At 35.5% G+C, this 25,196-nt stretch overlaps 1 protein-coding gene and 1 pseudogene across 8 annotated transcripts in view; one reads left to right on the forward strand and one right to left on the reverse strand.

The window, feature by feature from the left end:
• The window catches only part of EXOC2 (exocyst complex component 2), a 297,739-nt gene that overhangs the window by 223,844 nt on the left and 48,699 nt on the right, over positions 1-25,196 (reverse strand). For 3 of the 8 annotated variants that reach the window (XM_046004926.1, XM_046004919.1, XM_046004921.1), the window contains 3 exons: positions 12,253-12,413; positions 6,490-6,666; positions 4,323-4,449 (listed from right to left, as the gene is read on the reverse strand). In XM_046004926.1, the coding sequence (XP_045860882.1) occupies positions 4,323-4,449; positions 6,490-6,666; positions 12,253-12,370 (422 nt within the window). In that variant the 5' untranslated portion in view covers positions 12,371-12,413. Of the gene's footprint in view, positions 1-4,318; positions 4,450-6,489; positions 6,667-12,252; positions 12,417-15,690; positions 15,728-17,734; positions 17,758-18,108; positions 18,194-25,196 lie in introns of those variants that run through there. The other 5 variants (XM_046004922.1, XM_046004925.1, XM_046004924.1 and 2 more) reach the window with 5 other exon arrangements.
• Positions 17,594-19,323, forward strand: LOC123942240 (annotated as a pseudogene).

Below are 25,196 nucleotides of genomic sequence, written 5' to 3' on the forward strand. Positions count from 1 at the left end.
CTCTTCTCCTGCCTCCCCACACCAGTTAGGCAGGTGCCCATGTGGGTGCACTTTCTCTCTCTCCCTCTCTCTCTAAAAGAAAAAAAAGGAATATAATCCAGTGAGAGCCTTTACTTAACATGAACCTGTTTTACCTTTTCTTTCTGTTTAAATGGTTTGTCTCCATTACAATTTAAGCTATGCAAAGAACAGAGACATCTGTGACAATCAGTATAATAAATCAGAACTGCAGACCTTTTATAACTAAATCCTAGTCCCAGTTCAAAGTGAAGTTTGTCTGTTTCCAAGCAATTAGTAACACTTTTATAAGTATCAAGGCACCATGTGTGCACAACATCAGTGAAAAATTTAAGAATATGAAGGACTTAAGCAGTTAAAGGAGGCAGTTGATAAAACTCAGTAACTAAAAGACAACAGCATGCATGCTGGACACACCAGTAAAATGTTTATTAAACTCTGACTCACAAGAAAAAGCAACAAGAAAAATATATTCTGCTACTCTTACTTGCCTTTCCCTTTTTTTTTTTTAAGATTTTATTTATTTATTTGACAGAGAGAGATATCACAAGTAGGCAGAGAGAGGGAGGGAAGCAGGCTCCCAACTGAGCAGAGAGCCCAATGAGATGCGGGACTTGATCCCAGGACCCTGAGCCAAAGCCAAAGGTTTAACCCACTGAGTCACCCAGGTGCCCCTCCTTACTTGCTTCTTCTTATTCAGATGAACTGGCCACAACACTACAGGACCTCTCACTGTTCCACATTGTACATTTGACTGTCAGCTGAAGAGAATTTCATCAATATTCACAATGCAATTACCAGCAGCTGATTCATCTTCCAAAGTGACATCACAATTTTAATGATAAATCATTAAGACCACGGTATTTTATAATAAGCAATCATAATTCTTCAAACCTTCTCAAATATATTTCAACAAACAAGTAATATTAAAACCCTAATATTCCTTCTCTAATGACATTTTTTTAAAAATTAAAATTAGATCCTGTCCCAACCTTTTTTCTTTAATTAACATACAATGTATTATTTGCCCCAGAGGTACAGGTCTGCAAATCATCAGACCTACACATTTCACAGCACTCACCATAGCACATACCCTCCCCAATGTCCATAACCCAGCCACCCTATCCCTATTCCCCTACCCCCCAGCAATTTTATTTTTTTTTTAAGATTTTATTTATTTATTTCACAGACAGAGATCACAAGTAGGCAGAGAGGCAGGAAAAGAGAGATGGGAGGAAGCAGGCTCCCCGCTGAGCAGAGAGCCCGATGTGGGGCTCGATCCCAGGACCCTGGGATCATGACCTGAGCCGAAGGCAGAGGCATTAACCCACTGAGCCACCCAGCCCGCCCCCCCAGCAATTTTAAACAAAAGAAACACCCAAATGACATTAATATACAGAAATAAAAACCAGTTAGGAAATACTCTTGGAGATTCTAACCTGAACGTACATTATTCTGTACGGAGAGCAAAGCTTTTATTTAAAAAATACTGAGTCAGGAGGGCGCCTGGCTGGCTCAGTTGGTACAGCATGCGACTCCTGATCTCAGTGTTGTGAGTTGAAGTCCTGAACTGGGTGTGAAGCCTACTTAAAAAAATAAAAAAGTAAAATAAATAAAATAAATCAAGTCAGGCAAATAAAACCCACATCAATATTTTAATATCTGCTTTTCCTTTCCTTTTCTCTTTTTCTAAAATACGATTTCTCTATCTGAAGTCAGAGGATTCAGTAAAATAAATGCTGTTTTCCTGACAGTATCTTTAAAAAATAAAAAGGAACCATGGAAAGCATTTTTCTGGCCAAAAACTTTCTCTTGTTTCCTATAACTCTTTGTACTTTCACCTTTCATTTTCTTGCTTTCTAGTATTCTAGCCTGCCTTTCTTTTACTGAAAATTTCAAGACTTTAAATGTGCAAAAGAAGTACTGGAGTCCTTTCACGGTCTGGAGGGCCTTCCCAGTGTTTTCTGATTCTATAGAAACCTGAGCTTTTCTTTGTTCCTATTTTGCGACTAAGCTGTAGAAACAGAAGTTAACTAATGTTGGACTGATGGTGACTAGAGAGCCTTGACCACAGACATACCTGTCAGGTGACGATGCAACTAATTACCATGCAGTAGATGTGGTCAGTCTACATCTTTTAGCATTCCTCACTGCCTATTATGTCTACCCTCTGGAATTTCCTCTGAACTGGCTTTAACGTTTTTCTGGCTTTCCTATTAATTAATGAATTAAATAAAAGCTCTTAACATGTGTTCATTTTATATTTGTATGAGAGTCATGGCTTTACGTTTTCAAAAGACTACTCTTTATCCTATGGCTAAGCAAATTATTATTTGAAACTTAAGAAACAACTTGAAATAAATATTACTATTAATTTTACAGCCATTTTAGCACTTCTTAAATTAATGTATGTAATGCTATTTAAAGATTTTAATACAATTTGTTACCCTGAAATCTCAACAGTTATTAAAAAGAGATTCTCTTCCTAAGTGACTGAGCAGAGCGTGAACAGTGTATGATGCAAGAAGAGCAAAAGCATCATTGTAATAATGACTAACATTTATTAAGCACTTGCTACAAGCAACACTCTTCTAAAGCATTCACTCTCTGAATCCTCACAAACACCCTATGACACGGGTACTGCATGTTGCACCTGAGAAAACTGAGGCAAAGAGTAACTGGCTCAAAGTCCTACTGCTAGTAAGCTGGAGAGCTATGGCTCAAATGGAGTTTGGCTCTAGACTAAATTAGACTACCTCACAGAGAAGAAAAAAAGAAAAAGAAAACTTCTAAAGAGCCCAGCACATTTAGTGGCATTATTCCTGGCTGCTGTTACCAATATTCCCTAAGAATAATCCTGATACATATTAAGAAAAAGTGCTATTAGAGAGAGTTCAAGCCCATCCCTTTTCTGGGTAGCAGCAAAAACAGAAATAATAAAGACAATTCAAAGGTGGAAGGACCTAAGAAGTCAAATAGGGGTGAATTATATGCCAAATTGAAAATTAAGAAAATACATTTTATGATAGTAAATATTCAATTTAATCCTACCATTGATAGTTTTGTCTAAAGCTCATATAAAATTCATACAGTATTCCTATAGCCCCTGTGCCCAAATATAAAATTATATTTTCCTCATGAAAGAACAATAAAAAAGGACCTCCCGCTCTACACTTTTTTGTGGCAGGCCTTGGAAAGAAGCTGGCTTCCAAGAGTATTGAAGCAGGCTGTTAAAAGGCTTCCTATCAACTGCAAAGTCTATTCATGGTTGAAACTGTGCTCAACTAAATAGCCAGCAATTACCATTCTTTCTGGACTTTCCTGATCCTCAAACTCCTTTATAGAGCACTGAAATCCTTAAAACATCTACAGATGACCCATACTGCCAAAGAGCTTCAAAGATGTGACCTAGGATAGTCCAAGTTCACTAAAAGCTGCTAAGCCCCAGGATTTTTCAACACATGGTGAATTCCCAAGACAAACATTCGCTCCTTTCCTCTTAGCCAGAGGTAAAGACCCCCTAGGTGAAAAAAAAAAGCTTGCTATTTGAATTATTAATGGTCTTCAAGTGTAGGCTTGAAGGTTAAATATATAAAGATTAGTATTATTATATTATATTATATTAAAGTGTTAACAGAACTAATTTGTCACCTTCGGTAACTGTTTATAGAGCAACACTCAGTATATAACTCCATGAGTAGAATCACTAAGGTTAGAAAATAAATTAGACACAATTAATGTATTAAATGAATTGATTAAGTAAGATGTAAGGATAGAGGTATTAATTATAAAAGTTGCTAAAATACTATCCTAGCAATTAAGAAAATCACAGATTTGTTTACATCTTGAACACTCTCATTTACCTGCCATAATTCTGAGAGATTAAGTCTAGATTAAGTATGAATTATAGGCAGGGGTTGTAAATAAAATAAAAGACTACAGTGGGTCTAATCATTCTAAAGTATTTCCCTAAAACATCAAGCACATGGAAAATTCTATTTTGATTTCAAGTACCATCTAAATATTTAAACTCACCAGCCCCAGATAAGTTATTACAAACTTCAAGATACTTTTCTTCCTCACAAAAAGTAAACTAAAAAAACTAATGAGCTAAGTAGTTTTCGCCAAAATTTTTAACATTCACTAGGCAGCAAACTGACCAGGCTTCAGAGTAACACTTGAACCCAAACAACAGGAATGTCTTCAACTGTTTTTCCCTGGATGTTTCTGGAGTTTTCCTCTTTACTGGTAAGTATATAAAACTTTTCAGCAATAAAGAAAACTGAAGGCAAGATGGTACTCACTTTTCAATCTCAATGCCAAGAGGATTAGCAGGACGCAGAGACAAGGGGGGAATTCCTTTATTCCTGTCAGTACGCATATCGTAATAATTCATTTCATCAACCCACACAGCAGACTGATCCAAAAGACCTGCCAAAATGAGGAGCACATCCTTAATGAGATACAAACCAACACCTTCCCTATTGTTTTACTTTTTAAAGACCTAATACAAAATGCACACTAAGGTGATTTTTGACAAATTTGAGAGCACAAAAGCTGTGGTGCTTTCGTTTTTGTTTTTGTTTTTTTTAATGGTTGGTGGCTTGATTAAAAACACTAAGAATCTATAAAAAGGTAAATATAACACCTCTTGGTTCATGGTTTCACTGTACATTATTCAATAGAGAAGGCACACTAAGCCTCTTGAGAAAAAATTCTGCTAAAACAAATGTATTTTACAAATAATAAAAAGTAAAATTAATTTGGTTAATTCAAAAAATATCCAACAATTCCTTATATAAAGAAAACAGTCAAATACTTTCCAAGAAATGCATGGCTTGTGTAATGCAAATGACTAGGATATTCAAGAAAAACAGGTAAACACTGTCAACAAAATATAATCTCTGAAAACTGTACCCTCTTTTATGTGACTGAGTTCTTTGTCATTCACTTTGGCATAGGACTCACAGGCTTACTACCTCTAAACTTGGGTTCAAACAGAAAATGGGCCAAGGGCCAATGAGCAGAGGAGCAGCTGGGGCCTGTGAAGTCTTCATGAGGGAAGGTATTTGATCCCAGGCAACTTCTAGCTATATGACCCTTTGTGAAGCCACAAATTCTATCAGCATCCACAGTTCTGCCAGAATGCAACAAGAGGCTTTGTTAGAGGTTATACTAAAGTCTAGATATTCCTAAGTTAGGCTTGATAAGCCTTTATTGAATTTATACTGTGCTAGGTCCTGGCAGGGTACTTTAGAATAAAATAAATTGTCTTTATCTACCGTATAAATATAAGACATTGCTGGGTTCGGTAACAAGTTCTGGCTTTAATTTTCAGTTTTTGAATACATTAAATGAGTAAAAAAAAAGGGAATATTACATGTGCACAGATATATGCATAGGCACATGTATGTGTGTGTGTGTGTGTGTGTGTGTGTGTGTGTGTGTGTGTGTTGCATTTTGTATTCTCCCTTAAATTCCTTATCTAAATTTTTATTTATGGAAAAAAAATCTTGGGATTCTAAGGAAGCTAATGCTGTAGAAAGGCTCTACACTCTAAGATAGAAAACAAAAACAATCTGCAAAATTATTTACTTTTCAATATAAGAGAGAAGTATGACCTGGGCTTAATTACACCTGTGATATTCCTACATTACACAAATATTTACCAAGTACTAACCATGTATAAGACATCACAGGACCACAAAGATGAATCTGGCATTAACTTTGTGTAAGGGTCTATACTAAGCATTTTATATGCATGCTGTAACTCATTTAATCCTACAGGGTAGGTAATATTGTTGTTCCACGTTTATCCACAAAGAAATAGCACTGAAGTTCCACAGTTCGTAGTGCTAGACCTCAGATTAGTATTCAGAGTTCAGCTCCTTGGACCAAGTTCTTAACTACCCCTAATATGAGGAAGGAAGTGTTAGGTACACAAAAAGTAACATTTAAAGTGCTACAGTATACAAAAAAAGAGTGCTTATTTCTTGTTTGGAGGGCTAAAAACACATTTTGGCCAGGCAACATTTTGTCCTGGCCTCAAAGGGTAGAGGAAATGAAGGAAATAAGAACACTATTTAGATAGTATTATTGCTAATTTGGCCAAATGAGGAGGATACTTTACCTCAAATATTGACTGCGTAATAGAAAGAAATGCAATTACTGTGTTCAAAATCAAGGAACTAAAATTGACAAAGCAAAATGTTAAAGAAATAAATTTTATAAAGAATTTAGGATGATAGTTCTCTCATGATCATCATCCTTAGGTTTCACTGTTACCTCAGCAAACTGCCTTTCCAAAAGTAATGCAAATTTTAACTAATATCCCATTCCTGTCAAAATAAACATAATCTAAGTTAATGAGATGTGAGAATTGGTAAATTTTATACAAATCTACCACTTTTAGATTTTGAAAGACAAAAGCCATTTTCATTTTCCTCTTTAAAAATTAAAGTAAGATGATACCTATTTTTTCAGGTTTGAGTAGCTTGAAAGACACTGTTGAGGTTCCTTTGCCACCTGACTTGGTTGTGACAATAATGTCTCCTTTGTCATTTTTAGCTTGTCCCACTCGACATACTATTTTACTTGCAGACATCCATTCTGCCGTCAGGAGGCAATTATGTCCACAAATTGTCAAACCTGAAAATAAAAGCATGTACGTAACAAAGTTCAAAAGAGCAAAGATAAGATCATAGACACATCTATTACATAAAAAGACAATTCTTCTCTCAGTATTACCAGGCTTTTTCCATGAAGTGAAAAACAAATCTAGAAATAGCATTTCCTGTTCAATAGTTATTTCTATTATTGAATATACCCAATGTTACCTGCAAATATACTGTCTCTACTAATTTTTGTCTAATCCTTTTTCTTTCGTATTTAAGACTTCTTTAGATTATATTTAAGTTTCTTCAAATATCAGTGGAATTAAAAAATAATGACCATAATAATTATGTGTAGGCATTCCAAATACTCAGACTATAAGACTCTTAAATTGCTTTCATAGGTTTTATGGGAAATTATTGCTATTATTAGAAATCTAAGTTATTGGTATAAATTTCTGACATATACTAAATATATATATCATTCCCTAAAAATATATTTATCCATGTTCCTGAAAATAATCCACATTTGCTTTTCCTAGCATTTAAATTATTTATGTATACACTTTATTTCAAGCAGAGCCTGGAGTCTGGTAAATCCAGCTGATGTTCTAGAGCCTTACTGGATTATTATTTCATTTTTTATATCTGTATCCTATACTGGCAGTTCATGCTGCCTTAGTGTTTCCCTAATGATACTATCACTAAACTATATTCTGTTCTTATAGTAAGCCAGAACTCCCAAAATGTCAACTCATGCCTGGAATCTCAGTAAATTACTATCATTTCGGCAGCAAACAGAGAGGCACTGAAAGATTATACTGAGGAAGATGTGACACCAGACAGAACACCAATATATCACCATAAGGACAACTGCCAGCTCTTCTACTTCTTATTTTATTTGTATTTTCCATTTCTGCAAAACAGAACAAGCTCATAAATATCTTTGGAAAAAACAAGCCAAAATGTATGTGGCAAAGACCCAGACACTTCACACTTTCTATTCTCATTATTTAACTTTTTATATTGCTCAGCAGTCAAGTTTGGCAATTACAATTTTTTTTTTCAGATACCAGGAACACCTCAACTAATGCCAAATTGGGCTGAAAAAATGTAGGAAGGGATTCAAGTCATCTTTTGTCACAACTTAAAGCACTGTTTGGTAAGAATGTTATCTTAACCATAGAGTAATAAAAACAATCACCTTTTAGAGATGCATTTGTTAAAATAACGAATTTCAGAGATTTCCCTAAAACTGTCGTTATTTATACATGTATGGAATTCTGCCTTTCTTTTTTTCTTTTTTTAAGATTTTATTTATTTGGGAGAGAAGCAGGGAGGTGGGGAGGGATGGGCAGAGGGAGAGGGAGAAGCAGGCTCTCCACTGAACAGGGAGCAAGATGTGGGGCTTGATCTCAGGGCAGATACTTAACTGACAGCCACCCAGGCAGCCCTGGAATTCTGTCTTTCTAATAACAGCATTTAAAGTTTTCTGTTAACTTTTTTAAACGTATAATGACATTTACACATTTTTAAATGCATTCATAATTCAAAATTATTTTTTCAATATGAGAATGTCTTTGATATCTTTCCTGAAAATCAATTTTGTTTTGAAAAATGTAAACAATTTAAGAGATTCAAAGCACCCCTAGAACTCCTCTCTATCTTTAAGAGAAGTACTCTGAAACACTTCAATGAGTATTTGCTCAAATAATGTTTATGCATACATATATCAGTCTATGTATATTTTAAATGATGGAAAAGTCTTTAATTAATAAACTAAGCAGTGGGTGCCTGGGTGGCTCAGTGGGTTAAGCCGCTGCCTTCAGCTCAGGTCATGATCTCAGGGTCCTGGGATCGAGTCCCACATCGGGCTCTCTGCTCAGCGGAGAGCCTGCTTCCCTTCCTCTCTCTCTGCCTGCCTCTCTTGTGATTTCTCTCTGTCAAATAAATAAATAAAATCTTAAAAAAAAAAAATAAAAAAATAAACTAAGCAGTTTTAGTGTTATAGGTGGTAGATATTTTGATATCACTCTAGGTTAATACATTAACTTAATATTTTAAAATTTTATAATATCAAAAAGATTCTTGTGATTTTATATATTAACTCATTTCAGAAAAGAAACTAACTCACTAGTAAATGTCAGAACTTAATATAAAGTCATTCCTAAAACAGGTTCCCTGCTGGAGAACAACCTTATGATTAAAACTGAAGAATGACAGCAGATTTAAAATATATAGACAGGAAGCCTTAAAAACAAGTTCAGATGAGCAAATATAAATGATATCGATGACAGTACAAGCTGGGAAAAAGTTATCCAGAACAACAATTTATTCATCTAATTGTAGCGGCTATCAAGGTTTCTGTGATTTAATACCTGCTCTACATTTTAACTAAAAAAAAAAAAAAAAATCACAATCACAATTTTTTTTTTTAAGATTTATTTATTTATTAGACAGAGATCACAAGTAGGCAGAGAGGCAGGCAGAGAGAGAGGAGGAAGCAGGCTCTCTACTGAGCAGAGAGCCCGATGTGGGACTCGATCCCAGGACCCTGGGACCATGACCTGAGCTGAAGGCAGAGGCTTTAACCCACTGAGCCACCCAGGCGCCCCACAATCACAATTTTAAACATAGATTCAAACAGATCATTTTAAATGTCTTAAAAATTAAATAAAATCACAAGACCAATTTCTTAATTTCTAAAGCACATTTTTGCTAAGTTACTGCAAACCAAGAAATCTGCTTCATAAAATATAACATCTTTTTTTTAAAGTAACTTGTAGAATTTCAAATAAACTGTTTTTATAATGTTTCACTTGGCTAGCGTAGATATTTTCTGAGCTAAAAACACCAAAATTATTTAGCAGATTGAGTTTGCTTTTTTAAATGGTTTCTAGGCAATACATAGGCAGGTTGAAAGCTGAACTAGCAAGGTTTACAGAAGTATACACACTTAGTCAAATAAAAATAGCACTGCTTAAAGCTAAAGCAAGATTAAAATTTATACAGACTAGTAACTATCATGTTAGGAGCTCCAGTTAAAATGTAGGACACAACCTCCATCTTTATGGTTTATTTCTATGCATTCTAGGGACTCTTCCACTTTGGATAAAGAAAAATGTAGAATGAGCTATGTCAAAAATCAAGACATTGGATTAGATAAAACTATCTTCATAAGAATAATTAATTTTTCAAATGCCTGTGTGGCTGAGTCCGTTAAGTGTCTGTCTTCAGTTCAGATCATGATCCCAGGTCCTGGGATCAAACCCACATCGGGCTCCTTGCTGTTAGGGAGCTTGCTTCTTCTGCCTCTGCCTGCTGCTCCCCCTGATTGTGTTCTCTCTCTCTCTCTCTGACAAATAAATAAATAAATAAATAAATAAATAAAATCCTTCAAAAAAAAAAGAATAATTAATTTTGTTTACTGAACAATCCAAAACTATGGCTAGAGAAAACATATAAAATAAGACATATTTAAATAACACTAGTGAAAAGAACTAGCTAGGAAGTGCAAAATTCATTTATTAAACATAGTGCCAAGCTCCAATTCACTTTCTCTTTTCCAAGGGTTTTCCAGAGGGCCAAAAAAATAATCTGTCAACCTGCACCAATAATGCAACAAAAATAAGTTCCAACTCACAGTCTCCAATACTTTACCAATGGGTCATAAATTTTTAAAAGATCTACTTATTTGAGAGAGAGAAATAGCACAAGTGGGGAAGAGCAGAGGGAGAGGGAGATACATATTCCCCAATGAGCAGGGAACCTGACTCAAGGCTTGACTGCAGGACTCTGGAACTGTGACTTAAGCTGAAGGCAGACACTTAACAGACTGAGCCACCTAGGTGCCCCTAGGATCCCTCATAAATTAAGAAGAGTCAAGAGAATGTTTGAATCCAGTTAAGTTTATATGGTAATCAGCATATATGTTGAATAGCATATACTAAAGTCTCTCGCTTCCTCATTCTGAATGCATCTCTATTCTAAATGCATCTCAGAGTTCACAAGAAAATAATCCTACCTGACCAAACAATTATACATACATATAGATACATAAACATATATATATATATACACACATACATATATATATGGAATATTACTCAGCCATTAAAAAAGGATGAAATCTTGCCATTTGCAATGACATGAATGGAGCTAGAGAGTATCAGGCTAAGTAAAATAAGTCAGTCAGAGAAAGGCAAATACCCTATGATTTCACTCATATGTGGAATTTAAGAAATAAAACAAGCATAGAGGGAAAAAAAAGAGAGGCAAACCAAGAAACAGACTCTTAACTATAGAGAACAAAAATTGGTTACCAGAGGGGAGGTATGTGGGGTGGTGGATGGATTAAATAGGTGATATGGATTAAGAAGTTCATTTGTGGGGTGCCTGGGTGGCTCAGTGGTTAAAGCCTCTGCCTTCGGCTCAGGTCATGATCCCGGGGTCCTGGCATCAAGCCCCACATCGGGCTCTCTGCTCAACGGGGAGCCTGCCTCCTCCTCTCTCTCTGCCTGCCTCTCTGCCTACCTGTGATCTGTCAAATAAACAAATAAAAAAAAAAAATCTTTAAAAAAAAAAAAAAAGAAGTTCATTTGTGGTGAGCACTGGGTACTGTATGGGAAGTGCTGAATCACTAAGTTGTTCACCTGAAACGAATAATATACTATATGTTAACTAAGGGGAATTTAAAAAAAAAAACTTAAGAAAAGACAAGCAAGGGATGAGAACCACTTACAAAAATGAATGCTTAAATAATCAGCAGTAGGAGGTCTTCATGTTACAGAGTGGGAGTGGATGGGACAGACACTATACAAACTAATAAATTTATATAGTGCCAACAGGATACAGAGCATGCATGTCCTTAAACTTAAAAAGATTCAAAAAAACAAATACGAAAAACTATGATTTAGCTTACCATAAATACATAAATATTAGGGAAGTCTAAATAAAAAGACAGATTAACATGGGTGGGAATTAGTGTGAAGAGCTTTTTTTTGTTTTGTTTTTGTTTTGGTTGTAAGTCTCAAGTTTTGGCAGAGACTATTCATATTTCAGATCTGTGGTGGGGCTCTCAAGCATAATGAAGCATCGGTGTGGCAGAGGAAAAGAAATAAGTAAGATTCACAGGTCTTAGTAAGGATATGCACTGGTGAGAGTAGACAGTTTCTTCTAGGTGAACTGAGGATAAGATCAACTGGTACTGATATCACCAGGAGATAGAGTTTAGATTTGATTTGAAAGGCAATAAAGAACAGAAGAGATACAATTTACAGAGCACTACAGAACAAATACAAACAGATACATAATAGAGGGAAAACTAAAGTGGACAAAAATAGCTTGGGAGGCTATTTGGTCAATCAAAGCAGGAGAAAGCAAGGCTGAGGAAATGGAGGCAAGTCTCAGCTGTGGGAAACTTTTTGAAGGGCTTGGTGAAAAGCAATTTAGACAAGATTTGATAAAATAATGATTTTTACACAGAAAAGCCAGAAAACCAAATAATTCTTTCATCTTTATTCAGATTATTCCATACAGATCACAATGTTTTTTTTCTATCAGCTTATCTCAACTGCCCACTACAAAAATGCATTTACCATGAAAACATAGTTCTTGCTCTTACCTATGAGGTCAGTTGGGCCAGTTCCCAGGTTTTCTCCTCTAATTGTGACCTTTGTCCATGGTATTCCTTCATTTGGAGATATGCCTGTCACAAGAGGGGGTTGTCGTGATCGGGACATCGTGCTTTGTAGGGCAAACCAGAGGTCTAGTTACAGAATTAATCTGCTAAAAAAGAAATGAAGTATTAGTGACAACTGAAATAAGTATTGACTAAAAATACAAGAAAGCTAGAGATTGAATACCAAACATAAAAAAGTATTCTTAAACATAAAGTTCCAAATGTTTTAGCTGTTATTTAGCCTACCTGCCAATATCTACTGAACGTTAAATTTACCAAGGACATTATAGTTGGTACTGTGAGGGAAATGTCAGAAAAATAACAGACAACTAAGCTCTTGGTTCTGGAACCTAATGTCACCATTAGCTCCATACCTACACCTGCTGAATCCCAAAAATATGCTAGAAACTGTGCTACTCTCCAAGTTGTTAAAGGAAGACATTCTGATCAATCATGTTCATAAAAATTAAAATACATTCCCATAGATGTACTGAACTTCACTTAATTTCCCATAGATGTACTGAACTTCACTATCACAACCTGAGGCGAAGGCAGACACTTAACTGACTGAGCCATCCAGGCAACCCATTGGATCTCTTTCTCATAACACACACGAAAATTTACTCCAAATATACTATAGACCTACGTGTACAAGACAAAACTATAAAACTCTTTGAAGACAATGCAGGAGTAAATCTTTGTGATCTTGGGTTAGGCAAACACCTCTTAGACACCATATGCAACAAAAGGAGAAAAAGAGATAAACTGGACTTGGTCAAAATTAAAAACCTTTGTGCTTCAAAGGACACCATTTTAAAAAGTGAAAAAGAAAACCCACAGGAGAAAATATTTGCAAATAGTCTCCCTGATAAGAGACTTCTATCTAGAATATATAAAAGCAATTACAACTCATTGTAAAAGTGAATACATAAAAAATGGGAAAGAATCTGAATAGACATTTTTGCAAAGAAAGATTCAAAAACATCCAATAAAGACATGAAAAGATGCTTAATGTCATTAGCCAAGGAAATGCAAATCAAAAATCAAACCCACAATGAAATATAACCATATACCCACTAAAAGGCTATAATCAAAAAGGCAAAAAATAATGTGTTGGCAATGATGGAGAGAAATTAGAACCACTTTGCATATAAAAGATACAGCCACTCTGGAAAAGTTTGGCAGTTCCTTAGGAGGTTAAACACAGAGTTAATATACAATTCATTGATTCCACTCCTAAGCAGCTACCCAAGAGAAATTAAAATATATGTCCACATAAAAATATGTCCATGAATGTTCACAGTAGCATTAATAAAAGTCAAAAAGTAGAATAACTCAACAGTCTATAAATGAATGAATGAGAAAGTAAAATGAAGTATATCCATACAATGAATATCATTTCACATGAAAGAAAAAAGAAACAAAGTACTCTCATGTGCTTCAAAATGGATCATCCTTGAAAGGGATACTAAGTTATTAATGAAGCCAGTCAGAAAGAACCACACACTAAACAACCCCATTTATAATAAATGAAAGAGGCAAATCTACAGAGACACAAAGTAGCTCCCTAGGGCTGGAGAGGGGAGATTGAGAGGAACTGGAGTGAACTGCCAGAAAGTATGGTCTTTTCAGTAGTGATGAAAATTCTAAAGCTGATCATGGTAATAGTTACACAATTATGTGGCTATGCTGAATATAACTGAATTTTTCACTTAAATGGGTAAACTGTATAGAATATGAATAAATCTATTTTAAAAAGACAAAAATTCTTTGGATAATAAGTTTAGAGAGGAATATAATGATCACTATTTTTGTTAGGATATTTCGGAGAATTTCAAAACCACTCACTCAATACACACCCATACTGGATACTCAATTTTCATCTAAGAGAAAACTCCAGTCTACTTAGCACAGAGCAGGTAAACTTAATCATAACGCCACAGTCTTTTGGCTTAAGGAATAGGAGGATGAAATTTTAAGGTAACAGAGTAGCTAGAAGGAGAGGAGGAGGGATGCCTGGGTGGTACAGTGGCTTAAGCCTCCAACTCTTGGTTTGGCTCAGGTCAGGATCTCAAGGTCATGAGATCGAGCCCCACATCAGTCAGGCTCCAAGCTGGGAGCAGAGCCTCCTTGAGATTCTCTCTCCCTCTTCCTCTACCCCTCCAGCTTGTGCATATGCTCTCTCTCCTTCTCTCTAAAATAAATATATCTTTCAGAAAGAAGGAAAGAAAGAAAGAATAAAAAGAAAAGAAATAAAGAACAGAAAAGGAAAGAAAAAAAGAAACCAAAAGAAAAGAAAGAAAAGAACAAAGTTCTGGAGTAGAGGGGGCCACAGACACAGAAAAAAATATTACTGAAACCCCTGACTGGCCCCTGAACTGCACTTCAGAGGATGCACAGGAGAGACTGCAAGTAGCACAACATAGACCAAGAGCTTAAAGAATGAAAGAATAATACCCACCACCTCTCCCCCAACCTCCCATCCCCCGCCCCTTCAAAACCCTCAGGTTGTTTTTCAGAGTCCATAGTCTCTCATGGTTCATCTCCCCCTCCAATTTCCCTCAACTCCCTTCTCCTCTCCATCTCCCCATGTCCTACGTGTTATTTCTTATGCTCCACAAATAAGTGAAACCATATGATAATTGACTCTCTCTGTGACTTATTTCACTCAGCATAATCTCTTCTAGTCCCGTCCAGTTGATACAAAAGTTGGGTATTCATCCTTTCTGATGGAGGCATAATACTCCATCGTGTATATGGACCACATCTTCCTTATCCATTCGTCCGCTGAAGGACATCTTGGTTCTTTCCACAGTTTGACGACCGTGGTCATTGCTGCTATAAACATTGGGGTACAGATGGCCCTTCTTTTCACTACATCTGTATCTTTGGGGTAAATACCCAGTAGTGCAATTGCAGGGTCATAGGGAATCTCTACTTTTAATTTCTTAAGGAATCTCCACACTGTTCTCCAAAGTGGCTGCACCAACTTGCATTCCCACCAACAGTATAAGAGGGTTCCCCTTTCTCCACATCCTCTCCAACACACATTGTTTCCTGTCTTGCTAATTTTGGCCATTCTAACTGGTGTAAGGTGGTTTCTCGATGTGGTATTATGGAGGGCACGCATTGCATAGAGCACTGGGTGTGGTGCAAAAACAATGAATTCTGTTACGCTGAAAAGAAATAAAAAAATAATTAAAAAAAAAAAAGAATGAAAGAAGTGAGCAAGGATTTTGGTTGCTGCCCACCACAGGGGAGACAAGAGGTTGAAATGCGAATCCAGTCAAATTAACAATGCCTGTTAAAAAACAAACAAAGCCAACACTCTCCAGAAGAACAGAACAGATTCCAAAGTCTCTAAATGTAATATCCACATACCTAGGACACAATAAAAATGAATGATCCCATTAAAAAATGTGAAAAATTGGGGTGCCTGGGTGGCTCAGTCATTAAGCATCTGCCTTCGGTTCAGGTCATGATCCCAGGGTCCTGGAATGGAGCCCCACATGGGCTCCCTGCTCAGCAGGAAGCCTGCTTCTCCCTCTCCCATTCCCCCTGCTTGTGTTCCCTCTCTCACTGTCTCTCTCTGTCAAATTAAAAAAAAAAAAAAAAAAGTGAAAAATATGTAGCCGTTAGTCAAGTAACAAAGTAGACAACATAAACAAGATGAGCCAAATCCAAACCGGTAAACAAGTATCTGAAAGAGTATAAAATAAGCTACTAAAGAAATATATGACAATAATGAATGGATATATAACCACTCAAAATAGCAGAATTGAAATTATAAAAACAAATTTAAAAAAATACAAGCTTTAGAACAGGAAGGTATGGTACCTGAAATGAAAAATACAATGACTGAGTTAAACAGAAATTAACTGAAGAAACAGTGAACATGAACATAGGTCAAGAAACTATGTAATATAAAGAATAGACAAAAGAAAAAGGAACAGAGGTTCACTGACCTGTGGAAAATATCCAACACTGACTGGTATGAGTGGAATCTCAGAAACAGAGTAGACAAGAATGAAGCAGAAAATAATACTTTAAGAAAAAAATGTTTGAAATTTTCCCAAACTTACTGAAAACTATTATTTTCTATATACCCAAGAAGTCCAGCAATCACCAGGCAAGATAAATACAAAGAAAATCACACCTAGACACACTGAAGTCAAACCGTTAAAAATCAAAGATAAAGAAAAAAATATTAAAGAGAACAGGAAAAACAGTGACACATTATATACATAAGAATGATAATACGATGATAACTTCTAATCAGAAAAATTAAAGGCCAAAAGACAAGTGGAACATCATAAAGTACTGAAAGGAATTTTAAAAAAGTCAGAAATGAAGATTTCTAAAAAGGAATTTTATGCTGTTGGAAAAACTGAATAGCCACTTTCAGAAGAATGAGACTGGATCCCTATCTTACACTGTACATAAAAATCAACTTAAAGCAGATTAAAGATGTTAACATAAGAACTGAAACTGTAACATTCATACAAGAAAACACAATATGTAAGATTCCTTTTTTTTTTTTTTAAAGATTGTATTTATTTACTTGAAAGAGAGAAAGGGAGAGCAGGGAGCAACAGTGAGAGGAAGAAGCAGACTCCATACCTGAGCAGGAAGCCCAATGCGGGGCTCAATCCCAGCCATGCCCTGAGCCAAAGGCAAACGCTTAACTTCATGAGCCACCGAGACTCCCCAGGACGTAAGATTCTTGACACTGGTCTTAGCAATGATTTTTTTCAGATTTCACACCAAAAATAAAAGCCACAAGAGCAAAAATAAACAAGGAGAGCTACATTAAACTAAAAAGCTTGTGCACTCCAAAGGAAACCAACAAAATCAAGGGCAATTATGGAAGGGAGAAAATATTTATAACCCACATATCCAATAAGTAGTCAACATCCAAAATGTAGAAGGAAACTGTAGACCTCAAAAGCAAAAAAAAAAAAAGACAAATCATCCAAAAAAAAATAGACACTTTTCCAAAGAAGACATAGAGATGACCTACAAGAACACAAAAAGGTGCTCAAAGCGACTAATCATCAGGGAAAGGCAAATCAAAATCACAATGACATGATTACCCCACACCTGTTAAGATGTCTATTATCAAAAAGAAAAGAGATAACAAATGCTGGTTGTAGAGAAAAGTAGTATTTATACATTGCTGGTGGGAATGTAAACTGGTATAGCCACTATGGAAAACAGCATGGAAGTTCCTCAAGAGATTAAAATTAGTTTTTCATAATGGGTTTGCCACCAGAACAGAGGTGTCATGAAACCACTGCTAAATCCAAGCCAAAATGGGTAAGGAAAAGACTCAATCCATCACCATCATCATTAGACACATAGATCTGAGCAAGTCTACCACCACTAGCCATCTGATCTACAAATGTGATGGGATCCACATATGAACCTTAATATTTGAGAAGAAGCCTCAAGGGGGCTATGGACATTGGGGAGGGTATGAGCTATCGTGAGTGCTGTGAAGTGTGTAAACCTGGCGATTCACAGACCTGTACCCCTGGGGATAAAAATACATTATGTGTTTATTAAAAAAAAAAAAATTTGGAAGGGGAGGCGAACCATAAGAGACTATGAACTCTGGAAAACAACCTGAGGGTTTTGAAGGGTCAGGGGTGGGAGGTTGGGGGAACAGGTGGTGGGTAATGGGGAGGGCACGTTTTGCATGGAGCACTGGGTGTTGTGCAAAAACAATGAATACTGTTACGCTGAAAAAATAAATAAAATGGGAAAAAAAAAGAAAAGAAAGAGCTTCTTCAAATATACCTGGATCTTGGATGAACTGGAAGTTTAATTTGAGCACAGTATTGCCAATGACCTCTCTCTGTGGAAATCTGAGACCATCAAGTGCCATGTGACCATCATTGATGCCTTAACACACAGAAATTTTATCAAAAACAAACAAAACAAAACAAAAACATGATTACAGGCATATGTCAGGGTAACCGTGCTGTCCTGTAACGCAGACCTACAGTCTGCATAGTTCTGATAAGGATTAAATACAAGCTGGTTGCTATATTCTTAAAGGGTCTCATGACTGCCTGTAAATCTCAACAATAGTAAAGCACCAAAGAAATCTTGCAAAAGTAGTTTTATGAGTAGAAATTCAAAGGAAACATGATCTAATATTCCTTATATGTCCCCTCCCCCTTGAACATGAAGCATAAAACTGCCAGCTTCATACAGCAAAAATACAGCTTTTTCTGCCCACGAGTCCTGTCCCTGTGCTACCTGAATACACTTACTAAGTTGCACCCTGAAACATCTCAAGAATTCTTTCTCGACCACCACACTCAATGATCCCACAACAGAAAGGTCCATGAGCATGCCCTTCTGGTTTACACACTGGGTGTGAAACAACTGATTATTGGTATTAACAAAATGGATTTCACTGAGCCACCCTACAGACAGAAGAGATATGAGAAAATTAAGTCAGCACATAGTTAAGAAAATTGGCTATAACCCTGACACGCATTAGCATTTGTGCCAATTTCTGGTTGGAATGGTGACAACATGCTTTGGTTCACGGATAGAAAACAATCCTTAAAGATGGCAATGCCAGTGGAACCACACTGCTTAAAGCTCTGAATCGTATCCTAAAATCAACTCACCCGTCCAACAACCCCCTGCATCTGTCCCTCCCTATCAGGACATCTGCGAAATTGGTAGTATTGGTTCTGTCCCTACAGGCTAAGTGAAACTGTCAAACCCAGCACGATGGTCACCTTTGTTCCAGTCAACATTACAACTTGAGCTTGAGTGAAGTTCTTCCTAGGGCCAATGTGGGCTTCAATCAAGAATATGTCTGTCAAAGATGTTGATTAAGGTAACACAGCTGGTGACAGCAAAAATGACCCACCAACAGAGGAAACTGGCTTCATGGCTCATGTGATTATCCTGAGACATCCAGGCCCAATCAGTTCTCGCTATGTGCCTGTGCTGGATTGTCACACAGCTCCACAATGCTCACAAGTTTGCTGAGCTAAAAGACTGATCATCATCTCGAGAAGAAGCTGGAGAATAATCTTGCCATCTGTGACAACAATAGATAAAACTGGAGAACATATGCTAAGCGAAATAAGGCAGAGAGGGAAAGACAAATATTACACGGTTATCACATGTGGAACCTAAAAAACCCTTTTTTTAAAAAAGGCTAACTCATAGAAACAGAGTAAAATGATTGTTGTTAGGGCTTGTGGGGCAGGAGAATTGGGGAAAAGACAGAAAAGGATACAAACTTTCCTTTGTATCCTTTCCAGTTATAAGTAAGGTCTAAGATCTAATGGTGACTACAGCTGATAACACTCTATTGTAGAACGGAAATTTGCTGGGAGAATAGAACCTAAGTATTTTCACCAAAAAATAGACAAAGAAGTGTAAACAGGTGAAGTGACAGATGTGTAGATCAACCTAATTGTGGAATATATATAATATCACAATGTATATAATAACAAATCATGTTATACACTTTAAGTATATTATAATTTTGTCAGTTATATACCTCAATAAAGCTGGCAAAAAAAGGAGTAAGATTGGTTATTTTCAAATAAAGTAACCTTACTGGGAACAAAACCACATGACAAGAAATACTGAAAGAATTTCTTTAATCTGAAGGAGAAATGACACCACACAGTAATTTGGAAGATTTTATAATTCTCGAGAAAGGAAGAATTCATCAGGACATAACCATGTAAACTGTGTATACACATGTGTATTACACTAGTAATACAGCTTCAAAACACATGATGCAAATGCTGAGTGAAAGGGTCAAAGTGCTAAATCCACAGTCATGATTGGAGATTTTAATATACTCTCCACATAGGGGCATCTGGATAGCTTAGTTAAGAATCTTAGTCTTGATTTCAGCTCAGGGTCATGAAATCAAGTCCCATGTCAGGCTCTGCAGTGGGTATGGAAGCTCTCTCAACCCTCCCAATGTCCCACTCCATCTCTTCCTCACTCATGTGCCCATATGCTCTAAATAAATATATAAATAGGGGCACCTGGGTGGCTCAGTGGTTTAAGCCGCTGCCTTCAGCTCAGGGTCCTGGGATCAAGTCCCGCATCGGGCTCTCTGCTCAGCAGGGAGCCTGCTTCCCTCTCTCTCTCTCTCTGCCTGCCTCTCTATCTACTTGTGATCTCTCTCTGTCAAATAAATAAATAAAATATTAAAAAATAAATAAATATATATATATAAATAAATAAGGATAACAGTTAAACAAAAAAAAAAAAAAAAAATTTGTAAGGCTACAGAATATATGAACAACACTACTGATCATCTTGACCCGATATATACCAAAGCTCCTTTTCAAGTGTCTGAAGAATGTTCACCAAGACAGACTATACAATGGGCCATAAAGTCATAACGAATTACAAAGACTGAAATTCCAAAGCTGTAAAGGAATTAAATTAGAAAGCTATAGCAATACAATATTGAGAAAAGTATCCAAGTATTTGGAAATTAAATAACAAACTTAAATAACCCAACAGTCAAAAATAATGAACAGGGAAAAAAAATTTTAAACTGAATATTAATGAAAATATAATCAAAATTGTGAGACAGAGCCAAAGCAGGGCTTTCACAGCTTATAATAAGAGAAGAACAATTAAAAATAAGGATGTATGTTTCTATCTTGAGAAATTAGAAAAGGCAAAGCTAATAATAAAACACAAAGGGGCAGGGAGGAAGAACAAAGGAAGTAGAATAAAGAAAATAACAAATACTGGTGATCAAAAAAAAAAAAAAACCCCACACAAAAAAAATAAAAAGAAATCAAGAAAAAATTGTAAAGCCAGAAGTCTTTCTGCAAAAATTAACCAATAAGCCTTAGCAAAATTCTCTTTAAAAAGAGAAACACAAATTGCCAATCTCAGGAATGAAAGAACAGGTCACTATAGATACTAAAGATATTTTTTAAAGAATAATGAAGGGATATTATGAAAAATGTTATGTCAATGAATTTTATAACTTGGGTGAAGTAGAAAATTTCCTTAAAAGGACAAGTTACCAAATTAACACAAGATAAATAAGAAATCCCAATACCTTCATATTTATTAAATAAATTAAATTCATCATCAAAAACTTTCCTACAAAGAAAAACTCCAGACCTAGTGGTTTCACTGAAAAAATCTATCAAACATTTAAGGAAGAAATAATACCAAGCCTACACATATTATTTCAGAAAACAGCAGCAGTGGAAAAATGTCATGACCATGTGGGGTTTACAACAGTACAGTAAGTACAACAGTAAGATTTGGCTTTCCAAAAAAAAAAAAAAAAAAAGAGAGACAGACATCATGTCCATCTTTTTTTTTTAATTTTTTTTTTTTTAAGATTTTATTTATTTGTCAGAGAGAGCGAGAACAAGCAGGCAGAGTGGCAGGCAGAGGCAGAGAGAGAAGCAGGCTCCCTGCTGGACAAGGAGCCCCATGCGGGACTCAATCCCAGGACTGATCATGACCTGAGCGGAAGGCAGTGGCTTAACCCACTGAGACACCCAGGCACCCCACATCATGTCCATCTTGACAAGAATCTAACACCACCTCTGTGATGTTCCTGCCAAAAACGCGTAACTCAAAACTCATCAACAGAATGCCTAAATTCACAGATAGTCCACAAAATAATTGGTGTGCACTCTTTGAAAATGTCAAGGTCAAGAAAAACAAAGAAAGGCTGAAGAACTGCTCTATATTCAAGGACACTAAAGAGGCATTACAACTAAATGTACTGTATGATCCTGGATAGATTCTAGAAGTAGAAAAAAATACTTTCTGTAAAGTACATAATTGGACAAATTATCACCATGTGAATTTGAACTGTGGATTAGATGGTATGGTATTAATATTAAATTCTGACTTTGATAAGCGTACTGTGGTAATAAAAGAGAAAGTCCTTGTTCTTAATAACTACATACTGAAGAATTTAAGAGAAAAATGATGCTTGCACCATATTCTCAAATGATTCAAACAAATACATACCAATAGATTGACAGAATAAAAATAAATGGAGCAAAAAAACCGAGAATGTAGGTGGGTTGGGGGATGGGTTAAATAGGTGATGGAGATTAAGGAGGGCACTTGTAATGAGCAGCAGGTGTTGTATGGAAATGATGAACTGCTAAATTCTTCACCTGAAATTAATATTACACTATACTGTTAACTAATTAGAATTTAAATAAAAACTTGAGAAAAAAACATAAAAAAGAGAAGTAAATAATTGGTGACTCTAGAGTTTACAGTTGTCATTTACCATAATTTTTCAAAAAACCTTCATAGGAGTGAGTTACTTTTACTATTTTTGAAAGTTTTCTATAAGTTTGAAGCTGTATAAAAATAAAAAGTTATCCAAAATAATGCTTTGGTAATATTTGAAAATAAAGCAAAACTAAATCAAATTAATATTCTCCTGCTAATCAATATATAAAGCTCACTATTAGCCAAAAGATATTTTCACATTCACATTAGAAAATGCACAAATAAGCGATGAATAAACAGTTATTAAAAGACAGATGTGCTAAAACTAGTGTTCGGTTTAAAAAAAAAAAGAACGGTAAACCAAGTCCCATATATTTAACTACATTTAATAAATACACTAACAGAAATTTCAGAAATAAGTATTCTTTAATGGGTCATACTACTACTATCTCTTTAAACACGTTTCTAAATACATACAAAAGAGTAAAAAGCTTGTTTTGAGATTGTGCTCTAAAACTATTATAAACTGGTAAGCCTGAAATTTGGTAAGGTAACACATATTAATAAAAACTTTCAAGAGAGCAAAGACATATTTCAACACAAAGTTCTGGCAACAGCTTTAATAAACAGAAACTATATTGAACAAAGATACCGTAACACTGCAGGGAAAACAAACACTAAAGAAAGAATGGGTAATTAAGCTGCCTCACTGATTAATGTCTACAGTTCTTGACAAAGGAAAATGCTTCATTCAATTGGCATGGAAAATCAGACCACCACTGAGTGGTAATTTAATAATATATATTAATCCCTGTCTGTAATATTAGACTATAAAACAGATAAGCATGTGGCTTCAACTTATTTCAGAATCAGGTCTAGTTCACATAAAGAATAAATTTTTAAGCAGAAATATTCTACAATCCTTATCTCCAAAAAAAAAAAGAGTAGGGTGAAAACAAAATAAATCACCACTGACATTAATATTACTGAAAAGGTGATTAATAAGATACTAAACTGTCAGCTACCCTTCCCATGGTAGTGCTGAGTATAAGCAGAGGGGCATGCCAGTATTCCACAGAATCAAAGCCAAGAGACTTCATCCAACTGAAGTCTAGACTCCTCATCTGAAGAAACTGTAACCAAGAAATGTTAAATGATTTTTCCAAGATCACACACCTAATTATTTATGAAATAGACCAGATTCTTGGTTTCCTGACTCCTCTAAACAGGAGTCTTTCCTTTACACTCTTTCCTTTACACCATCTACATATTATGAGGTATCTTTTGTATCTGATAGCCCATATTCTGAGAACCTTAGTTGTTTCCTATATGACTGAGGAATGCTCATCCTGGTGTGAAACAGAATTGAAATTAGACTACCTCTAGTCAAAGAAAAACAAAACAGACAAACAAAAACTAGGACAGGGCATTTCCAATCTATTCCCAGTATTTCAAATCCATTTTGAGCACATGATCATAATCTTAACTATGTTACCCTCAAAGTTTGTCCAAATAAAACAAAGTAATGTCTGCTGACAACAGGTAATGCCTGGGCCACAACTGACAGTCCAGAATCGAAAAGTATGATCTATTTTCTTATTTGTGATTAAGGAATACAGCTGTGTTCCAGGCATAGAAATCAGAGGCAGCTGAAAATCCAGCATTCATCATATCAGTTCATATATTAAAAAAAAAAAAATTAATGATATGTCCCCAAACATAGGCAAACCATTATCGCAGGAAGACCATTAAGCCATTTAATTCAGAAATATAAGAATATCTACTTTTTACAGTACAGTGTCCAAAACACATATAACAGTGCCTACCAAATAGTATGTATTCAGTAATTTTTTGTGGAATGAATTATGGAAAGAGATGTCTCTTTTCAGCCCATGTCCAATTAGAAATACTCTACATTATGTTTAGCATCACAAATAAATAATCTCTTATCACTCTCAGGAAAGAGTCTAAGCCTTAAGAAAACAATTTATTTCTGAACATTCTCAGTTTAACAACCCATGTTGTTATTTTTATTTTCTATTATAACTTTTAAAGGAAAATTCTCACCTATAGTTGTCATTAAGTGCCTACAAATTTGCCTCACAAAGATTTTCCAAAAGCAATAAACCAATAATCTTTGAAAATTTGTCCTAAAGTCTTTCTTATGTAAATATACTGGACAAAGGTTAACAAAAGTCTGACTTTGCCTGTCATAAACCTTATTTAATTAAAATATAGTCTTTATATTACACAGCCATTTAAGATCATGAAAGAGGTAAGGAATAAAGTGAACAAACCTACCCTAAAAGTACACACACCACAAGCTAATTTCATCTTTTGAAAGCAGAATGATTGAAACAAAAAGGAAAGTAGCTATTATTACCCACATAAGGAAAATAACTACAGATACAAAATAAGCCACTTTTATTAGGCAATATCCTCGCACAATTACACTAATAATAAACACAGGACTAAATGACACAAATGGGCAAATGATAAAGGTTGACAGCACTGAAGTACCTATTTGGAATTTCACATATATTCACGGTATATGAAGATGGGCTGCAAATTAGGATATACTTACCCTAATTCTATCTTAATCTAAGAACTATATATACCATATCCTGTCAGTTACCAAACAGGTTTACAAAACTTTGCTT

This window comes from Meles meles, chromosome 5 (genome assembly GCF_922984935.1).
Source record: "Meles meles chromosome 5, mMelMel3.1 paternal haplotype, whole genome shotgun sequence".
Lineage (NCBI taxonomy): Eukaryota > Metazoa > Chordata > Mammalia > Carnivora > Mustelidae > Meles > Meles meles.